This window comes from Syngnathoides biaculeatus, chromosome 12 (assembly GCF_019802595.1).
Source record: "Syngnathoides biaculeatus isolate LvHL_M chromosome 12, ASM1980259v1, whole genome shotgun sequence".
NCBI classification, from domain to species: Eukaryota; Metazoa; Chordata; class Actinopteri; order Syngnathiformes; family Syngnathidae; genus Syngnathoides; species Syngnathoides biaculeatus.
The window spans coordinates 697,848-718,654 of NC_084651.1; the positions used below are offsets into that span (position 1 = coordinate 697,848).

Sequence of the window (20,807 nt, forward strand, 5' to 3'; positions counted from 1 at the left end):
ACAAAAAAAAGAGCCCACAAATGACGAAGAATAATTCACTAAAAAACAACCAGCTGATTACATGATATTCCCCCGGCCCCCTCCCCTGGGAAAAAAAAAAGCCCAAATAACAATCGCTGGTCAAAAAAAAAATTGGGCACATAAATCAAATCTCATCCCTGTGGAGTAAATCCAAAAATATTAACAACAGCGTTGACACACACAAAATATGGGAAAGAAAAATAAGCCCAGGTCAAAAACGAGAGCAGATTATGTTGAAGCATCAATTAAAAAATAATAATAATAATAATCATCATCATATCAATCACAAGGAAAACTATTGGGCACAGCTGCACTGGATTTCACGAGCTTGGAAAAAATGACAAGAATCAATCAACTTTGTAAATTGTGTCTGGCAATTATTAGAAACAGACATGGCGCAACAAAACAACCACAAAATTACGACGAAAAATACAAATTGGAACGCCACTAAGGCAGCAGCCAGCAATGTTTTTAAGTTATGAATTTATGGAGAAAAAGAAGAAGAAAAATGCCAAGCACTGGTCAAAACATTAGGCACACGTGCACTGCATCTTATTTAAGATTAAAAAATAATTCTGATTTACAAAATGTATTTTTAAAAAAAAAAAAAAAAAGTTACATTTCAACGGGGTTTCTAATATTTTGACCCTCTCGTCATCAGTGGTGCGGACCAAAATATTAGGGACATCCCCTCCACACTACACAACGTATCCAAAAAAATGCAAGAAGTGACTTGATAAAAACTCAAACACAAAAAGAAATTAGACAATAAGGCACTGATATTTTTAGAAAAATACTAAATCATACAATTAGACTAAATAGGAAGGGCTCACAATCAGTCAGATTTCATAAACCCTGTCAGGCAAATTATTAGGAACAGTCCTCAAGATCCACATCCAGCATCAAAGCGGACAAGGGAAATGACCCATAAAAGAATTCTGACACAACAATGATATTAGATCATATTGCAACAATATCAAATTCTTGCACTCGTCCTTTGCAACACAACATCTTAAGAGTGAATAATAATAAATTACAAAGTGTGGATTTCTAAAATATTGACCTTCTCCTTCACGCACGTACCAAATCAAATCATTCAAAAGAAAAAAATTAAAGCCAAGTAACACTTTCCAACACTTCAGAATAATAATATTTATCACTAGTTGGATACTAAAAATAAACCCAACTATACGCTGTGTAAACTGCACAAGGATGTTCTGTTATCAGCTGTTGCTAATATTTGGACCCCTGCTCTCATCGGCCACAAACAGAATTAAAAAAAACACAAAAGATTTGTGCCTACAAGTTTGCTGGGTGCAGAGGTGTACCTAATGAGGTGGCCGGGGCCGTGCACGCAGACAGTAGTCGCCCCCCCCCGCCGCCCAAACCCCAATGGAGATATCCCCGAAAATTGGCAGTGACATGAGGGCTCACACGGGCCACGACGCACTCAACACGCGTGTTAAATTTAAAAAAAAAAAAAAACACGACGCCGCCGCCGCGACACACACGAAGAAAGCAAACGGAAATGGATCGGAACCGGCAACATTTGCACTGGAAGGTTGAAGGCACATTTAAAAAAAAAAAAAAAAAAGAAAAAACTACGGTGATTGATTTGAACGCTAATTACAAGAGACGAGCTAAAACACAATTATGCAAATGATGAGAAAAAGATATATTTACCTTTTCCAACTCCAGCAGATGAAACCGTAACACTTGAATGGCTTGAATCATCTGCAGAAATGACAAATAAAAATGTACAAAAAATAAGAATCATTAAAAAAAAAAAAAAAATCGAGCCATTTAATTCAGCGGAAAGTGACGTCACAACACTTGCCGTCCATATTGTTCATATCAATGAAGTGCAAAAGACGTTCCACGCGAAATTTACTTACCAGGTTATCCAGTTCTGGATTTGAGGAAAATAAAGGTTTTTCTGCACGAATCTAAATGAAAAAAAAAAAATAATAATAAATGGAAAAGTCATGTGATAATTCAGTCAAAGTCACGTCAGTGCACAGCTTCTTGTGCTTGTTGTTTTTTCTTTTGTTTTGTTTTTGCGTGTCGCTGACCTGTTTGGCAAAGACGGCGATGTCCTCGTTGAAGGACTCCGACGAGCACACGTCGCCTCCTGCCACGCCGGGCTCTCGGGGGGTGCACGTGGCTAATTCACATTTCTCGAAAATCAGTGCAAGCAACGGGAACAGGGGGTGCCTGCATTTGGGGGGGGACACGCACGCGCATTTAGATAGCAAATGTCAGCGAGCGGCTCGACGCCACTGCGGGCTTTTTTTTTTTTCTTTTTTTTGGGGGGGGGGGTGGTTTCTGTTTTTTTGTGGGCTTGTGTTTTTTTGCGGGGGCAGCGACCCCCTCGGCTAGGGAGCTTCCCCGCGTGGACGCACGCATGCTGGAGAGGGCGACACAATTGCGCGCGTTGTGTGCACCTACAGTGTGTTTATTATATCGAAAAATTTGACACGCCGCTGGGCAATGCGAGCAGGTTGAGCAACACACACATAAAGAAATCAGTTCACGTTAAGAGAAAAAAAAAAAGGTTTTAGCTCAAGTTAAATGAAGTGGGAATTAGCAGGCTGCACCTGTCTAAATGAGATGCACACTTACATTTTCACGAGCTTCAATGAATTCAATTAGCAACAGATTGTCGCCGCTCCCGCTCGCGTCAAAGTCTGCCATTATTACACGACTCCCACATTTTTAAAGTCGAACATACTTTTACAACAACACATACAAGCGTTAGGAGAAGGGGGTCGGGGGTGAAGGGGGGGGGGGTAGAGGAAAAGGGGGGAAAAAAAAGCACGCGAGGATCCGCTCGGCCGCGGCGACTCGCCGAGCGAGTCAAGCCCGGAAAGCTCTCACTGTCCACGGGCAAGGCAAGCCGAGCATCCAGCTGGGACTCTCGGAGGTCCCCCCCTCCCAGTCCGATCCCTCCGGGGCGCCTACCCGTATATGGCGTCCTTGTCCCTCTTGAGCGCGTCGTTGACCGACGAGCCCATGCTGGGGGGCATGGTGTTGGTGTGCGCCGTGTGCGGGTACTGGTGCGAGTGCAGCTGGGGCCCGTGGTTGAGGTGCACGGCCTGCATGGAGCGCGCCCCGTGCGGGTCTCCGTACATGGTGGTCGGGATGCCCACCCCGTCCATCCCGTAGTGGGGCAAGTCTTCGTACTGCGCCGGAAAGTACACGGATTAGACACAACAAGTGCACTCATGCAATCGTTCCTGAATTTGTGTTTACCTCCCTTTCAAGCGGGAGGAAAAGGGGGGGGGGGCAAATCAAACCCGCGTTTTAAGCAGATAAACTGGGAAATATGCGAGCCCGAGTTGTCAACACGTCAAATAAATAGAACCGAAACACGGTGGCTGCCGCTTTGACGAGTAATTTAATTTAATTCCAAGTCGACTGGTTAAAATTACAATTCAAACTTTTTCAATAGGCTGTTTTGTTGAAATTTGAGATTTGCGGAATTGTCACAATCGTCCAGGCAGTGGAAAAAGTTTTCACTCATTTTCAAGGCTTTAACTTGTGCCTTTTGCCGCTAAAATGCTTTTTTTAAGCATGCAAGTGGAACTGTTTGCCTTTAACAAAGTGCTGCTTTGTTTTCAAAAAATGAAAAGAAAAAAAAAAGTGTCCCACTGTTGATGGAATTATTTAGCAAAGCGAGGACAACAACCACCAAAATTTGTTTGCACACAAATCGCAATTCTAAATATTTTGTCGTCGCCTCGCTGTGAAATGTGTTTTTCTTTCCATCATACGTTTGAGGGCATTTGATTAAAGTGGGGTGTGTGTGTGTGTGTGTTGGAGGGTGGGGGTCCCTGCAGCTCCAAAGTCACGAGACGAATGTTTGAGATTTGTCGCCCACAGAATCCACGCAGTGCTGTCAGAAGTCATCTGCAAAAACACGTCCACGAAAGACGTGTGTGTGTGTGTGTGTAAAGGGGGGCTTGGGGGGGTCGCCCGTGCGTAATGTGGGTGCCAAAAAAAAGAATGTAAAAGTAATAACTTTTTTTTTTCCGAGCCGCACGCGTGATTTTACGTACCCGTTGCGCCATGAGCCTCCTCGCCGCCCGCAGTTCGTGGTTCGAGTCCCGCACTTAAATCCGCTCGGAAGCCAGCCTTGCAGGGCAAATTAGCAAATCCAAACAAAAATAGACGGGGGAGGAGGTTACATTAAAAAAAAAAGAAAAAACAAAAATGAAACCAGCATGAATAAGAAAAAAAAAAATCCTTTGTTTTTGTTTTGTTTTTTTTTTTTTTGCTGCTGTTTTGGTGGGGTTTTCCCCCTCCGGCCAATCACCGCGGTGCCGGCCAAGTTGAACCCGGCAGAGGGGAGTCGATCCTGGGCTCTCCTTCTCGCTCCGAGTCGTCCTCCCCCCCCACCCCCACCCCCGAAAAAAAAATATTTTTAAAATAAAATCAAAGCCTTAAAAGGCACCCGGTGGTTCTCATGGCTGTTTTCTTTGAGGGTCCTCCCGCGTGTCCGGCGCTGCTTGCTGGTCGGCGGGGGTGGGGCGGGGGGGAAGGAGGGGGTCCTCCGCAGGCGGGCAGGCTTGGGTCCGCTGGGTCGGACACCGGCTCGGCGCTCCACTCACGGCCGGGAATGAAGCGTCTGTCCTGGCTTCGTCGGCTGCTGGCTGCCGGCTCTCCCGCGGCTTGATTTACTTATGCAAAGACGTGTGGAGGAGCTCAAAAGGAGGAGGAGGACGAAGAGGAGGAGGAGGACGAAGAGGAGGGAGGAGGGGGGGGGGGGCGCTCATCATTCCGGCTCGGGGATTTTCTTAAAGGAGCCGCGTGGCGTCATGTTTGGATGGCTTGAGCGGCCGTGTGTGTGCGCTCGAACCCGGAAGTAGTGTCGGCCATAAACAGGTCGCGTCGGACCTCAGCAAGTGTCGCCCACACCCGGGGGTGCATCTCGCCATTTTAGTGCTCCGCCATGAGCTCGTTTACGTGCGGACCCACCCGCCGCTGGCACAAGGCTCGCGGTCGTAAAGTTCGCCGAATTCACCCGCGTCGCTCCACGCTGCGGAGTCGCACGTCACGTGGCCTCACCGGGGGCCATTCGGATCCGGACGGGACATTCTCGCCGGTCCAGTCCGGCCGGTTTCGGGAGTCCAACTTTTCTCACGTGTCATCTTGGAAAAAAAAAAAAAAAAAAAAAAAAAGAAGAAGATTGAGTTGAGAGAGGTGACGGCGGCCTGGGGAAGGGGCCCGGGGGGGGCGCATTTATTATTACTATTATTTTTTATATATATTTTGTCTTCCTTTAGCGTAAAATCACAAGCGAGGAGCACTTGGCCAAGCGGCCCCCTCGCGGCCACCCCCGCTGCTGAGCCCAATGGGTCGGTCCGGTCCGGCCAATCGCGACGGGCCTAACGCGGGGGTCGTTGGAGGGAGGCGCTCTGATTGGCTGCCTTCGCCGATCGATCCGCGGAATGATTGATTGATCGCTCCCAGGCCACATTGGTGAAAAGACGCAAAAAAGCAAACACATCATCATCATCATCATCATCGTCAGGCCGCGCTTGAAATTTACTTCAACTTTGTGGCGCTTCTTTATGGACATTATTTTCTTTCGAAAGAAAAAAAAATACAAAATACAAAATAAGAAAATTGGCTCGTGCGGAATTCAGATGCAATCATGAATGAGCGCAAGATGTCGATACGTCAATTATGTTTAATTTCGAGTCTTTGGAACTGTGACTTTCTTGCCTCATAAATTAATTTGATTCTTCTATGTAAGACATAACTTCATCGAGCAAGGACCCGGGAAGTGACGTCATTCTATCCTTTAGTAAAGTACTGCACATACGTGTTAAGTGAAAAGAAGCTTCAGCCAATGATGGAAAAGCCAAATTTCAAAAGATGTGACATACTTAGACTATGCATTTATGTACCATTTACAGAATTGTTCCTTCTCCATATAGATTGATACGATTAGTCATCATATACCATGTGCACGAATACAATCTTCAAACGCAAAACATGTGATTTCTTTCTTTAGTTTAACAAGTCATCACATTTCCCAGGATACATAAATGATCAAATATGCACTGCAAGTACAACTGGAATTGTGATTTAAATGCGTGCGTAAACAGCTAAACTTGTAAAGGCATCAAATTCCCAGTATTTGCATGTACAGATATGACTTCATAGATAGCGACGTCACCGTGTGAAAATAATCAATAGCGTATAAAAGAGTGCGCAGGCAAAGTGCAAATAATAATCCGTTTTTTTTTTTTTTGGTACAAGAAATGGTCCTTAAAATCGTGTCCTGCGTGAGGTCATCTAAAACCTTCTCGCATGTATATCTCGATGATGCAGATGATTATGCTAATACTACATAAAGTATTAAATTGGGGGGGAGGGGGGCGGCGTTTCCAGGCTGCTGCTGCTGCTGCTGCTGCTGCTTTTTTTTGACGGCTGCATGGAAGAAGTTCCTCCGTCACATTCAGTTCAGCGGCCACTCCGACTGTGAGCAGGCCGAGCTGCGAGCGACCAGACGCGGCTGGGAAGTGTGAGAGCCCCCGCCCCGCCCCACCCCACCCCACCCCCCCGCTCGTCATCTTCTATCTTTTTCCGAGCACGACGCGGGGATTTTTCTTTTTTTTTTTTCCACTCACCGCAGCTTCGACACTCTTAGTGAGTATGAGTCGTATCTGTTTGGTTGTTTTTCTTTTTGTTTTCGCAGCACATGAACAAAAGCGAGTGAGTGACGTTGCTGTCGATGCTGACAAAAATGTTGACTTTGGAGCAGTCCAGGAAGGCCAAAGGCGTCTTAAAGTCACGATTAGCGTCGAGAAACGCCAAGCCAAAACTTTCTCAGGCCGCCTTCAAGGTGACTAATAAATCAATTGAAAGAAGAAGAAAAGAAGACCGAGGATGTTGCGTTTAAGGTGTGTATTTTTGCGCTCATGTTTTCGTGGAAATATTTCCTCAATAATGACTTTGCCTGAATTTTTGCACGTCGCAGGAGTCGAAATGAGGTCCAAATGGTCGATTTTCGCCATCGCCAATTACTGTCAATCAAATCAAGTACTGAGGTACATATGTACAGGACGTGTCCGGCCAGGTTTAGCTTTTATTTTAAAAGCTCGAAATCAATCCAATCGTTTATTTTCCGGTGCGATATGAAGTTGGATCATTTTGTGTTCACTGCAATTCCATCGGTCAAGATTGAAATCAATTTGGAGCCGAAAGGTCATATTGCAAGCAGCTAATGTTTTTGTCTCCGATGTCAGCGTCATCAAAGTGTTGGAAACTTGACTTTATTTGCATTTTTTTTTTTTTTTTTTTTTGAGGCGTCGGGCGCGAGTCTCCTTCCGCGCGAATACTTAATCGCGTGCGCCTCCTGGCGCGCCTTCTCGGAATGGCAGCCAGATTGCACACAAGATTTCCGACGGCAATGTGATCCCAAAAATATATCGATCGGCAATATCAAGAACCCCTCGGCGCATTCCAATAAGCCGCGCGTGTACTACATTTACATAGCTGGAACACAAATAAATGCATATTCCACAAAACAAAAGTACATGTATAAAATGATTATGTGTTGGAAAAATGAATGTAACAAAAATGAAAAGCAACACTTGATTAATGAATCACTGCTAAAAGTGTGTCAAATAGGTGGAAAAGTACTGTGCAAAATCTTCATATTGTACTTCGCTACTCTCACTTAGGGCCAAATGATTAAGAACACTCCTCACCATTATGAACTTGAATTTTACATTGATCTTGTACGCTTTTCATATATCTTGAATACATTTTTGATCAAATCGTTTTCATTGTATCCACCCACAGATTTTCTTCAAAAATATTAGGAACAGGTCTCTCTCTTTAGGCTATACTGACGTAAACTACAATAATAGTAATAATTATTATTATATCTTACATTTATGTACAGCACGTTTTAATGAAGCTAATGAGACTCCACATTTCTATCAACAATGACAACAGAACCAGAAATGAAGAATCTCATAACTATGCTCACCCAGGACTAAATTCACAAGTCCAAAAAAGGTTGAGTGGAATAAACAACGTTGACATCTTCTATCTATCATATACATATGCACGTGTTTGTGTGCATTTGTGTTATTGAGTGAATCTTGTACAAAGATCAAAACTGGCCATTATCATTTGTATAAAGCAACAATTTGTTTATGGGATGTCATAAGACATTTGGAGGTGTCCCTAATGACGTGTCTCGCCGGTGGCAATAAACGTCTTTGTCCTCTGATCTTTAATACAAAAAACAAAAACAAAAAAAGGTCTGAATCGAGCCTCTTGTGTGTGATTGTCTTTTCATAGCAAATGTCACGAGTGAGCGTCCGGAGGTCAACTCGTTGGATTTTGGGGGGGGGGGGGGAGGAAAAAAAAAAAAAAAAAAAAAAAGCAATTTGTGCGGCATTCGGCGTTGGCGCCGCTGCAGACAAAGACGTCAGAACATCTCACGTCTGCTTTGGCGTTGCACGCTCGAAGTCGCTAACTTAAGGAGACGCGGTGGGAACACGTGAAAAAAGGCCAAAAAAATACACAAAAGTGTACGTGCGCTCCTAAACCTGGCGGCACGGTGCAGTACTGCATTGTGCCGGATTTTACCGTCCTTCTGCCCGATGATGTGAAAATGGATCATAAGGCAATTCGCGTGCGGTATCGTAACCTGACTGGGGAGAATCGTGACGTCATGCGCAAGATCGTATCCTGTCGAGTGAATCGTGACGTAAGGCATCGGAATCACAATCATCTTGAATGGCCAAGTGTGTCAAAACACACAAAAGGAATTTTTCTCCGGCAAAGAACAAGAGACTTTTCTGTTTGGGGTCAATCCTAACATGTCGGGTCACATCGTATTCCGGCCTATTAATAACATATTGCATTTTATTGGATCAGATGCAATTGAAGCGACTCGCATCGCCTGGTGTCTGTCTTGGGGTGAATCGTTAATTATGATTAGAACGTCTCCCAGCACATCATAATCGATGTGTGGTTGGGGTGAATCGGAACATCGCAATGGGAGTGAATCATATTGCAGGTGGATTGAATTATTCGTAACGTATCGTCATTTCTGCACCGAACCTTTCGATGGTGACAGCGTCATCATCGGAGTCAAGCAGAACGTAGAACGTAGAACCTCAGAACCTGGGATCCAAGTGAACGGGCCCACGTCGCATAGTACTGCATGTCGTACACCACCGTATTGGACTTGGAATCAAATGTTTTGCAATACCAGTAACCTGGAATGCACGGCTACGTTCTCGGATTCTCGGTTCTCGGCCCCCAGGATGGATCTGCGCCATCGCCACTCGTCCTCAAAATCCATTCTCAACGTTGCGGCAACGACCAATCGGGTCATAGCGGCGCGCTTTATTAACATCCGCCCCCGCTCAACATTGCCAGCGCAGCTTTTGTTTCAGGTGCGCTCTTGCCCCGCCCCCCTCGGCAAAAAGTGGCGAGGGCGAGGACAGACGCGGTGCAAGGGGGGGGGGGGGGGGTCGCACCTCGCAGGGAGGCTGTGAATTGATCAGCACCTCAGAGAAGGAGAGGGGGAGGGACGGATGGAGAGAAGTGAGAAAGGAGAGCGGCGGGGGCGGGGTGTGAAAATTTGCTGCGAGTGCCAAAAGCCTGGTGGACTCAAAAAAAAAAAAAAAATCAAATCAAAAATCAAATGACGATGCTTTGAGGTGAGCGAGGACATCTTCACAAATAAAAGATCTTTGTTTGGGCGTCAACCATTTTGCAATATGTCACTTGCAACGTCAAAAATGACTTCGCCGCGATTTTTCACCTCACCGGCGACACGTCGTCAAACAAAATCACGACTTGTTATATTGTCAAGATTTGCCAGTGTCCTCAATGCATCGCATCACAATTGGAGCGAATCGGAACGTCTCGAATTGGATCGGAATCGGAGTCAAATTTGTCATCTCGCATCGCATTGCAGTTGTGGGGAATGTCGAGTCGGCCCGGAATGTATCGCAATTGGCGGCAACGTCCTATTGGACGGCATCGAAATTCCAAACGATTTGGAATATGTCGCATCGCGATTGGAACCAACGGGACCGCATCGCAACCGGGAGCCAATCGTGCAATAATGCGACGGAATTGGACTCGCCGCATGAATGTGGTAAATGATTTTGTCCTGAAAAATATGACCCGCAGCCTACATGATTGTGCAAAATATCGGGATCCATTCCCGATAAATTGCATTTCATCCGAGTTGCGCTCAACTGTATTGGAATTCCACAGTATCGTGTCACATTGTTCATGTTAAAAATGAAGAAAAGTGATTTGACTTGTATGCGGTACACGTTGAAATATGCAAACAGCTGCTTTTGGACATTGTGGAAAGAAATGAGCTTTTCTGACGTGAAGCGACTCCAAACACGATGAGAAGCTCTCACATTTTGCAAGGATTGCAACGTTGGGCGACGTGTTTGGATCCAATTCCCACCACTGCAACTGCTAATATTCAACTCTTAGCAAGAGGAAAACTTCAGGTCTTATTGCCGAGCTATTTTCAGTGGAGGGAAAGATTTGTCATTTTCCAAAGGCGAGTAATAATTTCCTCCGCTTGATCGGCAGCAGGCGGCCGCCTTGTTCTTATTTTTGGAAGCTAATATGAAAAGAGAAAAATACAGCAGCGCATTCATCGGCTTTTTACAGCTCTACTATGTCATCGCTTTGCTTTGCTTTTTTTTTTTTTTAAATGTCTTCACATTGTTTTCTGGTCGCTTCCCAAAGTGCGGTGTGCGGGCCCCTGGGGGGCAAAGGATGGAAAGGTGGTCTGGTTGAAAATGCTTCGAAAGAAAATAAGATTGACCGATTTTTAGGACTCAACATTACTGGATATAAAATAGCTTTGTTTGGACTTTTTCTTCGCTCTGCATTGTTCCGTAAAATTTGCTGTGTTAAGTTACATGAAAGAGACTTTCACAAATATATTGAATAAAAAAACAAATGCAGGAAAAAGTCATAAGTATTGAAACAATAATAATAATAATAAAAGAATGTACGATTCATTACTATTATAAAGAATGGCTTATTTTAATGGCTATTATTAAATCTGACAAATATTTCTGTCGATAAAGGTTCTTCTCATTTAAAATAATACATATTATGGTGAGATAATCGCAATTTTTCCCACCGGATGTTTTGAGCATATTTTTTCTCTTCCAATTTCCAAATTTTTCCCAATTCTCTTTTACCGAAGGAATCTTCGCGCCGACAAATCGGCGGAGACCGTGCGGGTGTTCCTAATATTGTGTCCAAAGGCGACACCGAGAGGTCGGAGGTCACACGACGTGATCCCGACGCGATCCCAATGAGGAATCTTCCCGACGACCTCGGAAGAATCCGGAGATGGACTTTTTTTTTTTTTTTTTTTTTTTGCTTGGCGCTAATCATGACGAATGCGGCTAACGCGCGACGGCCTCCATCTTGACGTCCTTTTGTCACGACGACGGGCGCACCTGCGCGGCTTTAATTACGCCGCCCGCCTCCTTCTCGGCCTTGGGAAAAAAAAACAAAAAACAAAATCACAAGTTGTCAGCGAGGACATCTGGAAGATGAAGTGGCTTCGACGCGTCTTTGCCTCGCTTGTTTTAGCCAGGAAAATACAAAAATGAAGCCACGTTTTTAACGTTCAACAACTTCTTTCGAGCCACTCCAAAGCGTCTGACCTTTTGAGTACAGGCCCAAATATGTTTTCCAAAAACATTTTGTTTCAAAGGTTTCATAGGTGCTTGAGGCCGGCATATTTTGAATTGAGTATGACTTGCGCTGGCACATGATTTAAAAACAAGGTACATCAAGTACTGCAAAGATATGCTACACCGGAATATTGCATACCAAACATATTTGCTCCGTCAGATCACTTGAACGTTAAATATGATCTGCGTATTGTCAGTGTGTGGTGTTACCAAATATGGTGGCGTTCCTTTTTGATCGCAACTTGACAGCAGCGTTGCGTCTCCATGACGACATTATGAACCATTTTAAAGCGGGCAAATTTGTTTGTGGACAAAATCTGTCGACTCGCTCGCGCGTCTCTTCAACGACGTCAAGCCGCGGGAAAATTCCCCAGTTTGACGCTCGATCAGAAGATGAGCCGTTCGCTACGTGCAATACGCTCGCCCACGTGGTGACACTCCTCCACAGTGTCCACTTTGCTCCAGCTGCCCTCAGTCTCCCCTTGGATAAAAAAAAAAAAAAAATGTTGCGTCGTCGTTCGTCATCGCCATTCAACGCCACGTTTTCCGCAGTTTCCCACGTCCGAAAGGCGAAAGCGGGACGCTCTCCTTTCATCATTTTGGCCTCTTTTCAGCCCCCGGGCGGCGCCGCAGAAACGGGACGATAAATCGGAGCGGGTCGATAGCCGATCCGGTCTCTTGTGTTGTCGCCTTTCACTTGAGCGTAATTTATACGCGGGCTGATCAATAAGTAATCTCTGGCCCGTCGTCCGCGCTGAAATAAAGACAAGAGTGATGATGATGATGATGACGGTGGTGGTGGCGGCCCGGCGTCAGAATGTGAGTGGAATTGATGCGCCCCCGACGCACAAAGGCATACGAGTTCCACACGGGTTGCGTCGTCGTCGTCGGGAATTGCCGTTTATTGTTTATCCTTACAACTTTTGGGCGAGCCTTCACATGCGCCCATTTTAATGGAATATTTTTCATCCTTCTGGAAAGTTAATGAAAATTCTCCTGCTTTTTTCATGTTGGCTCCAGCGTGCCCGAAAAGGTTCTTGAAAACCTTTTCGCAGGCGCTCGTACGCAGAGCTACGTGAGCAGTTTTTCCTCTTTTTGATACTTTTGTCTCTTATGAACTGAATCCAGGACTTGCCGAAGGCGCCCTCTAGTGGTCAGACTGATACAGGCCATAACTTGGTTACCTTGTGCTCCAGCCGACATGCAGTCGGATGACGACGTGAAAAAAAAAAGTTACTCTGAAATCATCGTCAGATTTGAGCAGAATCTATGCCGTGTTCAACATGAGTACACGTTTGTGACCAATATTTGATGACAATACACCCTTTGTCACCACAACGGCGGTAACAAGTGTCGGTACTAACTGAACGTACTTGTACTCGGAGTGGAAAAAAAGGCGCTATGGGCGCCCCGCTCGCCCCACAAAGTCGCGGACGGCAAAGCGCTGCAGCTGTTTAAGACAAACGCTTTTTGGAGCGCGTGCTGGCTTTTTGTGCGCGGGCGCCGTCGGAGTTGAGGGGGCTGAACCCCGTGGCCTCAGATTAGCCCCCGCCTGATAGGATTAGGCTCTAATGACTGCCACTTGGAAGACAAAGCGAGTTTGTGCAAAGAGGCTTAGATATGGAAGAATTAGCAGCAACCTTCCGTGGCACCGCGCTGGCCCTCGCTTGCTCCTCTTCTTCTTCTTCTTCTTCTTCTTCTTGTTCGGGACCTTTTTGGTCATCGCCGGCAAAAGGTGCGTTTCATGTTATCCTCCAATGTTCGAATAGCACAAAACACGACGAGACTGAGGACAGCAAGACAAAGCGGAGACGGCGAAGCGTAATACTGCAATTTCCACCAGCGAAGGCCTTTATTTAGTCATTTCTTGCTGCGCATCCACAGCTCTTTCATATTTAATAGGAGATGGAGGCCATCACCAAACTGGGCCGCTGCAACCGAGTGGAGACTGTAATACTGCTGGGCTCCAAAATTTCAATAAAACTCAGGCAAGCATTTATCATTTTTATCCACCAAAGGTAGAGAAACAAATATTTAGGAGGTTGATGCTAGCAAGAAAAGGGAGACTGCGGAGTCCAATTTTGTTGTGCCCAAAGCTGCGTCAAAGCTAATTTTAGGGTGGATAATTTCGACACGTGCGTCCTCAAATGTTAAAAAAAATTTATTGAGGGCTGCTACAGCAAAGTGGAGACTGCGGAGTTTCCGGTTGCTGTCGTAGTGTCGCGTTTATGTTGATCAAAGTGCGCAAAAAGCAACGTAATCCTCGAGTGGTCACAAAATAAATGGGCACGGAGTCATTTCAGATTGGCCTCAAAGCTCTCGTCATGAGTAAAGGCAGCCGGAGGACGAAAAACTGCTGCTTAGGGCGGCTAAGCAGAGGATAAGGAGATCAGCGGGAGGGGGTGGGGTGGGGGTGGGGTGGGGGGGCGCCTCTTAAGCATGTCTACACTTGCTCACTTTGACTTTTTTTGGGGGGGCATAATAAATCTCCACTCATCAAAGCATGATGGACTCTCCTCACTGCCCCCTACTTTATATTATCTTACGTAGAAGTTCCCCCCCCCCCCCCGTCGCATCTGGTCGAGTCCCTCTCCACTTTTACAAATCTCCCAAGTAACGCAAACATTGGAAGGGGAGGGGGGCCTTTTAATCCCATTAAGAGTCGCTTATTCTTTGGCCATTTTCAAGGCAAAAGTGAGCGAAGGGACTGAGAAGCGGCAAAACGGTTTCATATTTCTGTAAGCCTCAAACTTTTGGCAAGAGAAAGAGAGAACTTGGCCCGAATTCCATCTCACGCCGGCGTTCTGGAGGGCCGCGCCGGCCGGGGGCCTGAGCCCTTAAATTGGATATTGCGGGGGGGGGGGTCGATATAAAGGAGCCAGTGTGCGCTCCCGCCACCGGGGAATTATTACCGCTTCCCCCGCACCTCCCAAGAGCGAGCGTACGCGCACGGGCCGCGTAGATGCGCATCTCACAGACTTGCGTCCGTCGCAAAACAGGATTTTCCAGCTGCGACCCAAATTGGGAAGCGGCATTCTTCCTCTTTTCTTCTCCCCTCCCGACTCGACCTTTTCCTCCGAATGCACGCAGATTTCATCCTTTCTTCTCTCCTCCACAGGACAACAGGAACGTTTCTTCCTTTTCACACGGTGACAACAACAACAATGACATCGCCCGTCGGCTCACGCAGATCTCGACAGACGACGCCGTCGTTCGCGTGCCGGGCCAGTAGTTGGCGCTGTCACGGTGCAAACAAAATGCGAAAACGTTGCGCAATTTAAACATCTTTTGTCAGATTTCTAAATGGTCCTATAAGACCATATTTATTTGAAAGGACACTAAGGGCAGCTGCAGCAAAGGGGAGACTGCGGACTGTGGGGTAACACAACATTAGGAGGTATTTACTTTTGTCATTTATCATCAAATGTTCAAATAATGTGACAAATTCTACAGTAGATTGAAGGCAAAAAAGTAACCAGGCACGTACATCAATGTAGAAACTGTCTTGCGTAGGGTTAGGCTACGCTAGCACTCGCGTGTCTCGTTATTCTCGTCGTTTCTAGCCATTGATGTTGATCCAGAGAAAAAAAGTGGCAGCTGCAACAAAGTGGAGACTGCGGAGTATGAAAATTAACCCTTTAGGCACAGCAACGGGCAATGCTAATGATAGCGTGTTTTTATTCTATTCACGTGAACGCAAATGTTACAAGAACGCCGTCATTTGTTATCCAAGACCGAAGGCAGCTAAAAATGGGCAACCGCAGCCAAGTGGAGACTGTGGAGACTTTTAAAGTGAAAGTGCAAAAAGAAAAAGTGTTTTTCATGCTTCTGAACGTCACCCACGTGTGGCCCACGTCGCGGACGACGTGAGTAATTGCGCCGCGTAAAGTTTTACGACTTGCGAAAAGTGGTACCGTGCCGTCGTCTGCTTTTGCAAAGCGCCGTAAACGCGCTGGTTATTTTCCTAGCGGGCCCGAAGGTGACGTGACGGGCCCGGCGGGCCTTCCGTCAACCCCCCCCCCCCCCCCCCCACGACCTCTTTCTCCCTTTCAAGCCCGGATCCAATGTTCAAAACAGATTGATGTGGATGAGCAACTGCCTACAGAGGACTTGAAGCGGCAATGCTGCTCGAATGTATTTCATTTCACACCCTCTCATGGCCCTGTTTTGGATTACGCACAGAAGGGGCGGGGGGCATGGGGGGGGGGCACATCCACAAGGACATGGCGGGTGAGTAGGGGGGGGGGGCAAAAGAAAGAACTTCAGGAAGAAGGCCAGCAAATATTGCTCAAAATACTGTATATAGCTACAAACGAGAAAATTAAGTCTTTTTTTTTTGCTTTCTGGAAAAAATGCAAAGAAAATTTTTTTACATTGGATGTTTTGAATAATCACTGTATATATAGTGTATATATGATGAAAATGTAGCCTGAAACTGAAATTGTTTTGGATGTTTGAAGGAGTGCAAAAGCAAAGTTGCTACTTTTGGAGATGCACGGCTGGAAATGGTAAACTTGATAAATGTGCTAAACTAAGTTTATGATGGTGAATTATGCTCCAGAGTCTATTTTATCTTCTGGAATATGAAATGGCCAAAATAATTTGCCAGAAAATGTCCAGAAAAGATAGCTGTTTCCGTTTCCTTTTAGCCGCCTGGCTCGCAACTGGCAAGAAGGACACCCCGGAGGTCCTCGTTCTCCTCCTCCGTTGTTCTTGTTCTGTTTGTGTGACGTGTTTTTGACAGTTTCACGCACGTTGTCGTCTTAAACCTGCAGCGTTGGCGCTACAAAGTACGTCGTCGTGGCCTTTTTGTGCTTGGTACTGATCCACGAGGTCCCACGTGCAGGGAAGTCCGTCCAGATGGGAACGGTCCTCTGATATCCCCCCCCCCCCCCCACCTTTTCTAATGAGTCTCCGGGGGACGCCGCCCCCTCCACCCCGCCGCGCACTTAATCCACTCGTCTACTTTGACTTCCTGCGCTCGAGGAGCTCGCAAGTCCGGTAAAGGTCGGCCGTTGGGCCGGCGGTCGATGCCGGCAGACTGCCGGGAGTTTGGGTTACCCGACATCAATGAATGGGCCCGTGGGGGAAAGACATGACGACAACTCCGCATCAAAGACTTCAAAATACAAAGACCAACACTCTCGTGTGATAATAGGAGACTGCAAAGATGTCATATTTGGGATATTAGGATACAATTTCCCTCAAAACGAGGAGCGACAGTTGATATTTTTTTTTCAGGGGATCAAAACGCAACCAAGCGCAAGACACTCACCGACTGAAATTAGCTCAGGCCGAGACGTTGGCATTTTTCCACTGTGATTGTCCAGCGCGCCTTTCCTGGGGGAGGGGGGGGGACACGGCTCGTAGCCAGCAGGTCCAGCGTGGACGTCGGTCTCGCGCGGCGGTCCTGCGGCCTCTCCAACGGACGTGGGCTAAGCGGTCCAGAAGCGGCGGCGGCAGCTGCCGCAAAGACAAAACACAAAAGCCACTCAGAGATCCAAGAGACACAACAGCAACATCTGCGCTGGCCCAGACACAGCACGACTTTGTACGAGCGCCGCGGCCTGGAAAATCGGCTTTTACGAGCGACAAAAGTTTCCATCTTGTTAGCATAAAAAAGTTGGAGACTCACGAGCATTTCCACGAAGATGATGATGATGATGATGATAGTCAAGTTTGTTGTTTGAGCGAGTCGAGCACTCCAAAGGTGAACTTCAAGAAAGAAGCAATCAATAGCTCTTACGACGTATAGATAATGCACGGATGCGCGGAGTCGCCTATGAAACGTGAAACCCTTCAACGTATACTTTGCGTTCGGTCCATTTAGCTGGCGGACTTTGCACTTGGACTCGGTCGGGTGTTCAATCGCAACCAAAATCCAAACCACCATACGGTGAAGAAACGAGATTTCAAAGTCGCCAGTCGAGTGCAACCATATAGCACGCGCGTATGATAACCAATCAATGTTGCCAGATTGTCGACCTACTCAGCGTACTACGGATGCCGTCGGGACAATTTTTCTGGCCTGGATTCGTCGACGGACCGACACAACTTCTCAGATTCGATTTTTTTTTTTTTTTTCGGTTTAACATTCAACGTCTGGTTTTGGCGTCACTTCTTATCAAAGACTTTTCTATTTTTCTAGATTTTATTTTGGAACAGAATGTCGCATTCTCAATGTGTTCATGCCTGTGCAAATAAAAGCCATTCTAAGGATTTAATCTCATCTTGAAACACGCCGCTACTGTTCTGAATATGTTTTTCGGAAGTATTGATGCATTTGAATATAAGGTGGTGAAAGACGGCAGGATTTTGCAAGACAATCGACACGTTGCCATATCGATACCGTGGGAAAAGATCAAAGTCGAGGTGAAAATAAGACTCAAATTGGCGCCGACGGCTTAACTTGAAATCTGACAGCTCGGCGGCGGATGTTTTGTCTGCGGCTATCAAGCGACGACAGCGCCGGCGTTCCAGGTTCTTCCCATCTGGAGATCGCCAACGTCGCTAACTTGACAATAATCGGCAAAAAGCCTCCACACAATGCCCGTCAAACGTCGGGAAAAGGCAAAACGTGCGGCGGCTTATCTGCGGCCCGCGACGGCGTACGCCCACGTCGAGCTCGCCTGCCGAACGTGGCTCATTACGCCTCTTTTGTGGAACCTCCGTCGCGAGGCGAAGATGCCAACGAGACCGCAACTCGGGAGATGAACAAAGACAGAAAGCGACCATAAATCACATGACAGAAATGATCCGCTCAGATGGGGGGATTACCCCGAAGGGGAAGCGCCTCGATTGGGTACAATGGCCGCCAGCAGGTAAACCGCGTCGGTTCCAGCAAAACGAGACGAGTTCAGAGGTGACGCGAGTGGGCGAGAGACCAGACGAGACGAGAGGAGGCCCACAAAGACGTTTCGCAGAACTCAAAGAGACGCATCATAAAGCATCAAAATGCGGCAGAAAGCAGATGATTTTTACATCCAGCGCTGGCCTCTTTCAAGTCGCTGAAGGAGTCTTCAATGTTTGTATTTTATTTCTTTTTTTTTTTTTCCCGGGCCAAAACCTACAAGATAAACTTTGATTGATGTTTTATTTATGTTTCCGCCCCAAAAGACTGCAACCCGTTTAAAGCGCACGCAATTTGGACTTGGGCAGGCGCACATGGACAAAAAAATACCCGAGGCCTGCTGCACATGGGAACATCTAATGTCTAAGCTCGTAATTATTGAAATGTGACTCATAAAAAAAAAAAAAATCTCGCCCCTAATTGAACGTTGCGCAAGGTCAGCTTCATCGATATCAGAACATGAACTTGAATTCGAACCATAAACCCGTACGATTCCAATTCGATGACACTTACTCAATACACACACGTTGGAAAAGAACTACAAAAATATGATGAAAACCATTGAAAATACTCCAAGAAATTGACAAAAGTAAAAATAGTAAGAAAGGGCTAAAGTTGGGCAGACGCAAAGATTGTCAAATATGAGACGGAAGCCCACTCGGAACCGGAGCGGGCCGACGACCTCGGCGGTTTCATTGTGCAGGAGGCTGACGGCAAGTCGGACGGCCGCCCCCGACGCTTCAGCGCACCTGCGGTCCGACTACAAGTATTGGACAACTCTGGCAACATTTCAGGGAAGAAGAAGAAGAACAAGAAGAAGAAGGAGAAGGAGAAGGAGAAATCATCCTAGCTTGGGTTTTTACATCTTTGCTGACATTTCTGACTCATCTCCCAAATAACTTATTCACTTATTGCAACATTTCTATTAAACGGCCCCCGAGCTAAAAATAAAAGCGCAGAGTGCAATAATGGATTTAGCCCACTATTCGTCTGAAGGATACACATTTCATTTTTGAACTTCAAAAGGGAGTTCGTTCCTCGATTTGAAACGGGAACGCCGGCTCAACTTCTCACTGAGACAGTTTTGACTGCCCCCCCCCCAACCCCCCGCACAAAGTAAGTGCTCCAATATTTGTGTTCTCCACTTTCTGTCGGGCCGGGACGAGGCCAAGTGGGGGGGTTGCGTGAAGGGCTTTTGTCGGATTAACGCCTATACGATGTCGCGCCTGAACTATGTCAACAAACGTGGGACAAAAGCCGCATCGAAGCCGGACTTCGCGTCCAAATCAGCGAGATTTGAGCTGAGAAACGGGCCCGACTGTCCGCCGAGTGCGTGCGCAAACTGTATTAGAGGCGCTTGCTTCCCGTGCGCCAGGCCGCGTACCTGCAACGCACGCCCACGCTGCTCTCCAAGCCCAACACAAAAGAAAAAGAAAAAGAAAAAGAAAAAGATTGGCTCGACCGCGGCAGCCTGTGTTTCTACTCACGAGACGCGTTTCTCCACCCTTGATGAAAACTGTGCAATGCGTAGTAAAATAACAATGTCAAAAAATCTGAAGAATGCAAGGAAGAAAACAAGACAAACACAAAATTGAAAAAAAAATAAACAAAATACATAACTAACGGAAGAGCAAAATCCGAGGAAAACCAAAAAGAAGAAGAAGAGCCATTTTGATTTTTGGTCAAGCATCACCCTAACCCCAAAAGACATGAAAATACTGAAAACGACCATGTAGAAAAAATAGTTATTACGAAAATAAACAAAACAGAAAATAGGACAAAAATACCAAATCATGACAAAAGACAACAAAAATTTGGACAAAAATCCAAAGATATTGGGAAAAAAAATACATCTTAACATTAACCAAAAGACAAAAAAAAATTTGGGGGGGGGGCGGGGTCCAAATAAAAATATTTAAAAAATACAAAAAACAAAGAGAAAAAAAAAACATACATTGTACAAAAAAATATATATACCGGAAATAAAATTTAAAAAAAAAACATTACGGATCAAATATTATTTTGAAAAGAAAAAGTAAATTTGCCCCAAACTATCAGATGCAAAATACAAATGACGTCATTTTGTCGACAATGTAAATTTTCAATGACGTCACCAAATCTGAAAAAGTAAACGACGCGTGTGTGTACTTGGGGCTGACAACGAGGCGCAATTCTGGCAAACACACTGGTGTTAATCTCCCAGCCAGGAGGAG

General features: G+C 46.0%; 1 protein-coding gene and 1 long non-coding RNA gene across 2 annotated transcripts in view; both read right to left on the reverse strand.

Annotated features, from left to right (window-relative positions):
- The window catches only part of LOC133510273 (homeobox protein Meis1), a 77,918-nt gene extending 73,171 nt beyond the window's left edge, over positions 1-4,747 (reverse strand). The window contains exons 1-5 of the mRNA XM_061838129.1: positions 4,080-4,747; positions 2,983-3,203; positions 2,094-2,235; positions 1,917-1,967; positions 1,705-1,755 (exon numbers count right to left, since the gene is read on the reverse strand). Coding sequence (XP_061694113.1) covers positions 1,705-1,755; positions 1,917-1,967; positions 2,094-2,235; positions 2,983-3,203; positions 4,080-4,091 — 477 coding nt within the window. The 5' untranslated portion in view covers positions 4,092-4,747. The remainder of the gene's footprint in view (positions 1-1,704; positions 1,756-1,916; positions 1,968-2,093; positions 2,236-2,982; positions 3,204-4,079) is intronic.
- Positions 4,748-8,391: 3,644 nt separating this feature from the next.
- LOC133510276 (uncharacterized) lies at positions 8,392-19,101 on the reverse strand. Its single transcript, XR_009797574.1, has 3 exons — positions 18,522-19,101; positions 17,020-18,446; positions 8,392-11,543 (listed from the first exon to the last, which is right to left on the reverse strand). It is a non-coding gene; the product is annotated as an uncharacterized LOC133510276 (long non-coding RNA).
- Positions 19,102-20,807: the final 1,706 nt, after the last annotated feature.